We start from the raw sequence: 11,460 nt of genomic DNA, 5'->3' as shown, positions 1-11,460 counted from the left end.
ATTGTGACAAGCGAACAACCTAGCATTAGGAAATATTAGGATGACGAGTTAAATGACTTACTGTTTTCTACTGGGATTTTTTAGATCTTGGAAGTCTGGAGAGCCACCTGGTTTAGATCTCGTGGTTGGCAAGTGAAAGTGAAAACTGAAAAGTGAAAACCACATGGTGCCAGCAGAGTATACCCTCTCTCTCTCTCTCTCTCTCTCTCTCTTAAGGATGAAATAAACACGCCGTTCGCACATCACTGCACGTAGGGGTGGAGTTAGGAGGAAAGATCAAAATGCAAAGGAACAAAAAATTAGAAAAGAAACTCTTGTTTCTGGGTCGGCTTTTGGGGGGTAAATTACATCACAGTTCTTCTCATTTCATTCCGCTTTTAATTTAAACAGTTTCATAGTTGAAGTTATATTTTTGAACTAGCCAAATAAGTTCTTGTTTAGAAAATTCGTCTAAAAAAATTTACGATTCAAATTAAATGTCAGCGCCGTTTTACCTTTTTCTACTTTTCATAGGATTAATTCTGATTTACCAAAAAATGAAAGGGAAGATTCATTTTTCATTTTTCATTTTTCATTTTTCTTTTTCCCCTCATTTAATACATTTTCTTTAGCCTTCTCTTTTCTTCCTCAAGTGCAATGGGTCAATTTTTCAATCTCACCGTGCTCCTCCTTCCTACATTCACTTGCATGTAGAACATTTATATAACATTTGATTGGTACAATGAATATGACAAAAATAGTTTACAGAGAAAAAGATTTTTCATTCTAAAACAAAAGACCAAGCAATTACTGACATTATTCTATTAAATTAGTACTAATTTCTATATAGTCAATTACATCTGATCCTCATTTTATTTCACTTCGAAAACCAAAAATAGCAATTAAAGTTAATCCAACGGCTTAAGGCTGACAATCCCTCCTTCCACAAAGGAAGTGCTTTGAGATGACTCGTAAAAAGTGATATACGACTTTTGACTCTTAAAATTGTTTCCCCTAATTTATGTAATCCAAAACATTTGTCATCTGAGTATTTCTGTAAGACATCCAAACACCCCCTAATGGACCTAATAGACTACTTCCATTAAAAAGTGATAAATGACTTTGCACTCTAAAATTATTTCCCCTAATTTAAGTTATCCAAAAACATTTGTCATCTGAATCGAAGTAAACAAGTATTTCTGTAAGACATCCAAACACCCCCTAATGGACCTACTAGACTACTTCCATCTCATCAGGGAGCAGGCAGCTGCTACCCACGAACTGCATTTACCAAACTAACCAAGACTCCTAAGACGGTAAGTAGTTGCAGCATTGCTTGTGTCTGGCTGCAAACCAACATCTTACGTTCTCCGAGTATATATATTATAGAATAAAGAGTCACATTACACACTTTGATAACAAATTATGATTTAAGATGAGATGGGGGTGACCTAGTCCTATTGATTCAACCCTCACAAGCAAGCATACACACTCAAATTTAAGAGTCTTATGTGTTCATTTGTTTTGTTTTGTTTTATTTCATTTCTTTCTGTTTGTAGTTTGTTTTCCTGTAACCACGGTCTTCATTCACCGTAAGTGAGAGATTTTCTAATAAAAATAGGAGGCACTGCCCTCTTTTAATACACACTCAAACACTTTAAATTAAGAATTCAATTATCCAAACATAAACACAATAAATCATGTTATATTTCACATTTTTAAGGATTTTGAAAAAGTGTATGATGTTGTTGATAAATAAATCCCAAGAGTTCTTTCACAAAGGTATTAAGTTAAAATGCGGAAAGATGCTACTCCAATATTTCAAGAATAAAGTCCTATGATTAACACAACAATATTCCCACAATTGATTTAAAGCTAGCAAGTTCCAATATTACAATCTATGGATTCAAAGGACTTATCAACTATGGAATTTCAAATTTACAGTAAAGGCTTACAATATAAAATAAGGGTTCAAATAAGTGCTGAGATTACCAAGAAAATTGTTTGGGCGACTTGACGTTGCTCAACACAAGTCTTAGACCATGCCAGAAAATTCCTTAGAACAAGCTTTAAAATATCGAGACAAACGCAGCAATGTAATGGAGGGGAAGTGAAACTGCTGTATGTAATGATCCAAATGAATGCTAAACTTACCAATCAAAATGATGGTTGACTTGACGATATTCTACACAAGATAGAACTCTCTTGAAGTCCATCATGCAAACTTTGAAATGTAATATGTATGTTGCAATGGAATGGTGGATTGTTGGCCTTGGCTGTAACTTGGTGGTGGCTGTGTGGGTGATCGAGGGAAGTAGTGAAAGTGGGATAGGGATGGAGTTGCTGGATAGAATAGTGATCTCTCACCACCTGATCTCCGAGGAGAACGACGTAACCTCTCACTACACAATCACAAGGATTGAACAAAACTTAACAAGCTTCACAAAGGAAAAACATTTTTAATTCAATAACAATACTTTTCTCTCTCTACATAGTTCTTACAATGAAAGGGTATATGTAGCTAGCATGAGGGGACAAAGCATTAATAAGCTTAGCTAGCATGGGGGGACAAAGACATTAAACAACTTATAATTCCCATACAAGCATGGGAGACAAATAATAAAGACTTTTTTTTTGGAAAAAGAAGATGGCACCTCCTATCTTTATTAAAAAAGCCCTCACTTATGGCGGAGGAATAATGTGGTTCCAAGACACACAATTTCCTAACGTACATATGCAAGCAAGTTGTCTTGCATGTTTACAAATTAAATACAAACAAAAGTCAAAGGGAGACCCAATTCGTGTGGGCTCAATGGAGCCATGTGGGGCCCACAAGACCGTGTGGGACCCACATGAATTTTGAACTCGGTCTTGCTTCTGCATCTCTACTAGAGTCTTTTTCACACTAAAAAGTCTTCAAATAATCCATTCAAAATCTACAAACAATTATGAATCATTGTGAACATCGAGAGGTTGTCCACGTGTCATCATGTCGGCAAAAGAAATGTGGACATTGAGAGACCGTCCACATGTCATAACATTTGAAAATGACATAGGTAGGGCATACTGATCCCCATCAAATTAGGGATATGAGATGGTGACAAGCCACCTAATCAAGCTGTTTTCCCCCTAACTTGGTACAACAAATACCAAGCCTTCTGCTACCCTAGGTTTCATGGTGAAATGCAAGCTTCCTGAGAGAAGGGAATGAACGGGTATAATGATAGCATAACCTCCTTGGTCAATGGATTTTAGGATGAAGGAATTATTATGGGAAGAAAACCATAATAATTGTTTAAGCTTCTTCTGGATTCATATGCCCATCCATTTTTTTTTAAAATCAAATTTGTTTCAAGGCTGAAGAGTGATACCTCACAAACAAGACAAAAATACTCTCTAGATAAGCATCTCATTCTCGAAAATAAGATTATTGAAATACGTCATTTCATGGGATACCTTAAATTTTTTAAACCGAGGGGAATCAAAAGATTTCAGATCTCTTATCCTATTCTCACCCCTTTAGGCCCTTCACTAATCAGTGAGATTAATTGGTGCTAGTCATGTTCTCCAGAGGACACCAACCACCGAATCATTTCAATTGTCTTTTTTGATCACCTAACATCCTACTCTGTACTGTGTGCAATGGTCAATCGGGAAGCGCTATCCCCACCTTCTGCAGAACCACTTTTGGACCAAAATGATTGGAAAGATAACATAATAAAACAGAGCTGTAGTTAAGACTTTTGAAAAAAAAAAAAAAACGCTCGAGAGAAATTGCCTTGAGCAACTGAAGCAAATGTATCAGCAGTTTCTAGGGGACGAATCAAAAGAAGTGAAAAAAAAAAAATAAAAAATAAAAATCTCAGTTTGATATGCCATGCCCATTAGCTACTATATTAATGTGATTAGTGGACCACAGCTGAACCCATTACACATATTTAAGATGAACAAGATAAAATAACACAAAGCATCAAAATTTTTATAATTAATTTGATCTATGATAACAACCTTAATGTACACTTATTCATTCTCGTTTGCTATAAAAAATGGGTAATAAAATCATTCTTGTCTATGACTAAACTTTCTACCAAGAAATGAGTGGCGACTAGCAACACTGCACTGTACCAAAGAAGAGGGTCTCTATGCCTTGCTTTTCCTCTTGTCATCCAATGCCTAATCCAAAATAGTATGGCTCCAAATTAGAATGTCTGAATAAACTGATAACAAATCATGTCATACCATAAGGAATAAACTTTAATGCAGCCAAGTAGATTTTTAGTTGAATAAGTAAAAAAGTACATAACCATAGGGTATAAACTTCAATGCAGCCAAGTAGTTTTTAGTTGAATACAAACAAAAGCATGCATAACCATCCATGAATATGCACAAATGACTAGTTAGAAACCAAGAATTTAGTTTTGACTTTTTTCCCTTTTCAACAAAAAAGAAATGTGCGACTCACAACAAAGTACTGAACCAGAATAGAGTTTTAAGTTCCTAGAACCAAAACCATAGTAGTTAAGGCAAAAAAATAAGAAGGATTTTTCTTTAGAATGCCATTTGAATTAGAAGGATTTTTCTTGGGAATGTCATTTGAATCCTGGGTGAAGCTTACTGCAATATCCAGAATGAAGCTTCTCTGTCTGTCACCAAAAAAATGTAATTTATATGTAGGCAAAATTCTGCAAATAGTTGGGATTTAGCCATCATTTACATGCCTGGACCATGATTAGTCTTTCAATGTACTCATCTAGAATGACTTAAAAGATTATTGAAGCTTTCTAAGATATTTCACGGCTAAGGATTTCGCACTTAAGTCACAACCATTAAAAAAAAATGAACCATTCACAAAAACATGTTAGTCAACTCTATCAACTTACACGGTCCATTTCAACTATGGTGGAGATAAATTTGTCACACACTGAAGCAATCAATAATGGTAAGATCAAACTTGGTCAATGAAGCATGTAATAATTTTGCTTTAAAATTTTACCAAGTTTAGACAGCAAAGCTACCACCAATACAGCACTAGATCAAGTTCATCATAATAGCACAATGGGCATGGGAATAAGTAGGGTTACAAAATCTTTTGAATTTATCTATTAGCTATAAAGATACACAAGTAGGCAAGATCAAACTTGGTCAACGAAGCATGTAATATAGTTTGGCTTAAAATTTTACCAACTTTTGACAGCAAAGCCACCACCAATATAGCGCTAAATCAAGTTCATCATAAAAACACAATGGGGATGGGAATCAACTTCTTCTTTTGGCAACTTTCTTCTTCTCTTATTTCATCTTATTTCTTGTTATTATTGCCATCCACAAGACAAATCAGATTTGTACTAGTGCCGACTGATCAAAGAAAGAATATGTTAAAGAGTGCCCGAGGGCTGCACTGATAATTGTAATAATCCTGGTCATCATCTATTAACGTATATTTGGGTTGGCCTGGCTATGAGAGACCTCTCCACCAGCCAATTGCTTACCCATCCTTTCTCTTCTCTCTTCTCCTTGCACAAACCCTCATCTTCTAGTTAATCAATCTAGATCTTTTCAAATACATAACAGAGTACTGAAGCATGTTACTGTCATAATATTGATGAGTCCAATTCATAACACTGTTCATAATCACTGTTTATCTCAACTATTCACAATAACAGTTCATCCTGATTGATTTGACTTAATTTTTAACTTCTTTTTTCTCATATTCTACCCCTGCTCAGTTCTTAGATTAAGTACCTTCATCAGGTTTAAAAGTGTCTTAGGGACATTTTGTCCTTCTCAATTCAGTGTGAAATCAGAATGAATAATTTCTGTATTTCTTTTAAATTTTGTACAAGCCAATACAAACTACTTATAATACAATCTCTACTCTAAATATGGAAACAATCTCTTAAAAGAATCTCACTCAATAATATACAATAAATACCCCCTAAATCTCCCCAATGTACATAGGATCTCTCCAATATACACGGGATTTCTACACTTCCCCTCAAGTTGGATCATAGATATTGATCATGTCCAAATTGCAGATGAAATCATCAAAACTCTGTCAAGCTAACCCTTTGGTAAAGATGTCTGTGGTTTGTTCCTTGGTAGGTACATACGTCATACAAGTGGTTCCTTCTTCAACCTTTTCTTTGATAAAGTGTTGGTCAACTTCTACACGCCTAGTCCTGTCATGTTGAACTGGATTGAGAGAGATACTGATGGCTGCTTTGTTGTCGCAGTAGAGTTTGAAAGGGAATTTCACCGGGATTTGTAATTCTTCAAAGAGTTTCCGTAACCACAATCCTTCACATATCCCTTGTGCAGCTGCCCTGAATTTAGCCTCAGCACTACTTTGAGCCACTACATTCTGTGTTTTACTCCTCCAAGTCACCAAATTTCCCCATACAAAGGTGCAATATCCAATGGTAGACCTTCTATCTTCTGTTGATCCTGCCCAATCTGCATTTGTGAAAACTTCTACTTCCCTGCTTTCACACTTCTTGAAGAAGAGTCCTTTGCCTAGAAAGCCCTTGAGATACCTAAGGATCTTGTACACGACACTTAGGTGAGTCTTTTTGGGTGAATGCATGTGTTGGCTTACGACACTAACTGCAAATGCAATGTCGGGTCTGGTATGTGATAGATAGATGAGTTTACCAACCAATCTCTAATACCTCTCCTTTTCAACTGATATTCCATAGTTTTCAACTCTCTTTACTGCTTCAATGGGGATTTCACTAGGTTTGCATCCAAGCATGCCAGTTGCAATTAGGAGATCAAGGATATACTTTCACTGAGAGATACTGATACCTTTTTTTGATCTGGAAACTTCCATTCCTAAGAAGTATCGCATTTGTCCCATATCTTTAACTTCAAAGTCACCAGCTAGGACTTTCTTCAATCTTTCCATCTCCACCGTATCATCTCTAGTTAGGATTATATCATCAACATACACAATTAGAATTGTTTTCTTACTACTTTCTGACAGATGAAAAAACATAGTATGATCTGATTGCCCTTGTTGGTATCATTGGTTTTTTATCACCTTCGCAAATCTGTCGAACCATGCTCTAGGAGATTGCTCGAGTACATACAGGGACTTGTGGAAGTATCATCATGTAGACTTCTTCTTCTAACTCGCCACGTAGAAATGCATTCTTAATGTCGAGTTGCTGCAGTGGCCAATCTAAGTTGGCTGCCAAGGACAGGAGGACTCGAACTGTATTCAATTTTGCCACTGGTGCAAATGTCTCCGTGTAGTCAATGCCATAGGTCTGTGTAAACCCTTTTGCAAATAGTTGGGTTTTATACCGTTCAACTGTCCCATCATCTCTATATTTCATTGTGAAGACCCATTTACAACCAACAAGCTTCTTCCCTCTCGGAAAATTCATAACATCCCAAGTTCCATTCTTTTCTAGAGCCCATATTTCCTCCATTACAGCTTCCCTCCATTCAGGATTCTTGAAGGCTTCCTGGATATTATTTGGAATTTTTATCCTGTCAAGGTTAGAAGTAAAAGCACGATACTCTATAGACAGGCTTTTATAAGACATGTATTTTGACCAAGGATATTGAGTACATGACCTAGTTTGTTTTCTGACTACAATGGGTAAATTGATTTCATCGAGTACAGGCTTATCAGAAGGGAGCTCATGGTCATCTATTAACTGATTGAGATTGGGCGTGGACTCAAGATTGCTCGGAGCTATCACCAGTTCCAACTCTCTTGGTGCCTCAGGTATGAGATTCTCCTTGTTCTTTGTGTTTGGCTTTCTTAAGTAAACAAGTATTTTTGTATTGTTTTGTTTTTTTGCATCTCCCGTCAAGTTTAAGTGGTCTTTTGTACATGACATTATGCAATGGTAGACTTAGTGTATGGCACAGATTCATCAATAGAGAAATCAAAGAACCGATCTTCACTCCATTTCTCCCCTTGAAGAGAGGGCTTTGGGAAGTAAGGAGTGGTTTCAAAGAACGTGACATCAAGGCTAACAAACAATTTTTTTGTGACAGTTTCATAACATTTGTAGCCTTTTTGAGTAGGAGAGTAATCAATAAAAACGCACTTAATGGCACGAGATTCCAATTTATCCCGATTGTGAGCATGAACATGAACAAATGCAGTACATCCAAAGATTTTCAAAGAGAGATTAGAGTGGAGACGAGAGTTGGGAAAACATTCATGAAATTTCTGGAGAGGAGTGGCAAAAGAAAGAACTCGAATAGGCATTCGATTAATGAGAAGTGTAGCTGTTAAAATGACATTGCCCAAAAAATATTTTTTCATATTTGCAGTGAACATTAATGCTTGAGCTACTTCAAGAATATGCCTATTTTTACGTTCAGCAACCCCATTTTGTTGAGGGGTATCCTCACAGGAACATTGATGAACAATTCCATTTTCTTGGAGATAATGTCCAAAAAAATCATTGAAATATTCCATACCATTATAAGTACGTAAAATTTGAATGTGAGTTTGGAATTGTGTTTGAATCATGGAGCGAAAATTGACAAAAATAGAACGGACTTTAGTTTTATCTTTCAGCAAGTAAACCCAACAAATACAAGTACGATCATCAATAAAAGTAACAAACCATCTCATGTGAGTGCAATTAAGAGAGCGTGAGGATCCCCATAAATCACTGTGAATCATAGTAAAGGGTCTGGATGGTTTGTATGTGGATTTTGAAAAGGAATTACGATGGTGTTTTGCAAGTTTACAAATCTCACACTGAAATTCAGAAGACGTTTTATTTGAACAAATGGAAGGAAATAAATGTCTTAGATATTGAAAATTTGGATTACCCATCCTAGAATGCCATAACAAAATTTCACTATCCCTAGGAATAGATGCAGAATCACAGATAGCAGTTTGACATTGTTCACTCACATTAGCCTCCTCAAAGTAGTAGAGTCCCTCACAGTCCTTAGCAGTGCCAATCGTCTTCCCCAATGATAGGTCTTGAAAAAACACAATGAGAGGGAAGAAATTTAGCAGAACAATTGGAATTCTTAGTTAACTGGCTAATGGATAGTAAGTAGGATAAATTAGGAACATGAAGAACGGACTCTAGTGTTATGGAGTTAGAGATTCGGATATTCCCTTTGCCTGCAACAGACGAGAGTGATCCATCTGCAATTTTAACTTTCAAATTTCCAGCACAAGGTGAATATGATAAGAAAAGATGATAGGCATGTGATTAGAAGCACCAGAATCAATAATACAAGGAGTTTTGGATTTAGAGGTTATATTCAAGGCTTGCAAAAAATTACCTCTTTGGGCTAAAGAACCCGAAGAAATATTTGTGGAAGATGAAGCTCTGTAATAACTAAACAAGGTCTGGTCCACCAACTGCCTCAACATTTTCTCATCAATCCCAATTTCTCTATCTGAACCAAAGACATAAAAATCTCGTTGGATGTCAAAGTATCGCTCCAGTCTTTCCTCTTCTTCTTCTTCCCAGCCACGCAACACGGAAAAATGGTCAACGTTATCGAGAGGAAGCTTGCGTCAGATGTCAATGAGGCGGCGAAGGACTTGGTCGACGCCGTTCTTGTGAATGTATAAGGCGGATGGCATAGATCTGGGAGGTGTGGCCTTCGCCCTTGACACGGATGTGCATGTCGACGTTGTTGAAGAGGTGGCGGCCGAGCAGTAGGATGGTTTGCAGCGCCTTGTAGTGGTAGGACTTCTGGAACCTGGCGCGAGCACTGTGACAACTGAACTTCTTTGGCTCGCATTGTCGGAGATCGGCAAACAGGAGGGTCCGGTCGTAGCGAACCAAGATGTCCTTCTGGTAGAAGGCGATGAGGGCCTTAGGGATGCTCTGGCGGAGGCACCGATCAAGACGGAGATGGCCAGATGCAGCGACAACGCCAGTGACGAAGAGGAATCCATGGAATTCTCGAATCCTGTGAAACTCTATTGGAGGGCCTTGTGAGATTCAGAGGTCATCGAACCTCTACTTTGGCCGGCGGTTTCCGCCATTGATAGTTAGGTTTAATCTCCTAGATCTGATACCATGAAATCAGAATGAATAATTTCTGTATTTCTTTTAATTTTGTACAAGCCAATACAAACTACTTATAATACAATCTATACTCTAAATATGGAAACAATCTCCTAAAAGAATCTCACTCAATAATATACAATAAATACCCCCTAAATCTCTCCAATATACACATGATCTCTCCAATATACACGGGATTTCTACACAGTGATTGCATCTATATGGATGCTATCTGTGTGTGCATCTTTTATGCATGTGACATGGCATGAAGAGTTGAGTTCTGCTATTAGACGTCTGGCCTAGTTGCTCTTTGATTTGGTAGTCCTACTCTGCACTTACTATGTATTACTTGCTGCGTTCAATAGGTTGTAGTGTCTTGGTTCTCTGGCTGGCAGCTTCATGGCTGATTTGTGAGGCCTATAGTTAATGTCTACAATGCTCTGTGCACTTGGTTCAAAGTGCTATGGATACTGGTTACATTTTGCCGGGAGCAGCCCGGTTGTGTTATGCGTGTTGAGGAATGTGGCTGCTCTTTGAAGCTCTCCAGGGTACTATTTATTGCTTGCGCCGCTGTTTGAGTTTCTGCTCATGCCTACACCTGCTTCTTTTTGCGGTCTGGTGTCGTGTCTGGTGTTCTCTTGTTGTATTTGTTTTTCTCTGCCTTATCTGAAGACTCTGAACTGGTGTGAGCCTAGTTTGCTCCTCTTAAGATCAGCTTCTAGTGTTATTAGGTGGTTGTTCGGTGTTTGATCCAGCTCTTTGAGATGTGCCTTTGCGTCTTGTAGATATGTGATGTACTAGTGCCATTTGCTTTTAGCCTGCCATACCTCACAGGGTGCTGGATTATGTTGTGTCAGACTCTGCTGGAGCTGCTTTCTTGGGCGTTGAAATCTAAGTTCTTTGTTTAGTTGTGCTTCTTGTGCTTTATCTATTTTCAGAATGTCTTCTGTCACGTGGAGGATTTCTGTTTGGCCTTGCAGCATAAGAAGAAGAGGCGGCAGTTCCCCTGGAGCCTTACGACTTACATGCAACTCCAGATCTGCTCACTAATATATTATTAATAACAGAAAAGTCTTAAGGACAAAAATTCCAAACTGTTATCCAGCTTCTTCAAGATATGGTAATCTTCTTCAAAATAACCCTATCTTCTATTCTCTCTTGAGATTTACATTATGTTGGATAATTAAATGATACATCTCCAATAGCTTTAGTGTTTGTGAGTGCACACAAAACCGAGCTAACTGAGTAATCCTGGAGGTTGTGCACACAGTCACTCTATGCACCAAGAAATGTTCTTCGTAGGCGTGAAATCGGGTTTGAGGACAGTGGTCCTTCCATGCCTCAGCTTATGACAAGTATTTGTATAACTCACACAACCTAATTGCTGAAATAACATATTTTCTTCTGATACTCCCCCTCAAGGAGATGTACAAATATCACCCAACCCCAGCTTCTCACAACTATTAGAAAGGCA

The 11,460-nt window shown here is 37.6% G+C and overlaps 1 protein-coding gene across 10 annotated transcripts in view; it reads right to left on the bottom strand.

The window, feature by feature from the left end:
* Window positions 1-2,069: 2,069 nt before the first annotated feature.
* LOC131166090 (uncharacterized) overlaps window positions 2,070-11,460 on the bottom strand; it is a 98,052-nt gene continuing 88,661 nt past the window's right edge. For 8 of the 10 annotated variants that reach the window (XM_058124355.1, XM_058124354.1, XM_058124358.1 and 5 more), the window contains one exon: window positions 3,938-4,152. In XM_058124355.1, coding sequence (XP_057980338.1) covers window positions 4,120-4,152 — 33 coding nt within the window. In that variant the 3' untranslated portion in view covers window positions 3,938-4,119. Of the gene's footprint in view, window positions 2,382-3,937; window positions 4,197-11,460 lie in introns of those variants that run through there. The other 2 variants (XM_058124364.1, XM_058124363.1) reach the window with 2 other exon arrangements.

This window comes from Malania oleifera, chromosome 10 (genome assembly GCF_029873635.1).
Source record: "Malania oleifera isolate guangnan ecotype guangnan chromosome 10, ASM2987363v1, whole genome shotgun sequence".
Classification (NCBI taxonomy): domain Eukaryota; kingdom Viridiplantae; phylum Streptophyta; class Magnoliopsida; order Santalales; family Ximeniaceae; genus Malania; species Malania oleifera.
The sequence above is the reverse complement of the archived record's forward strand: the minus strand, read 5'-3'. Positions and strand labels throughout refer to the sequence as shown.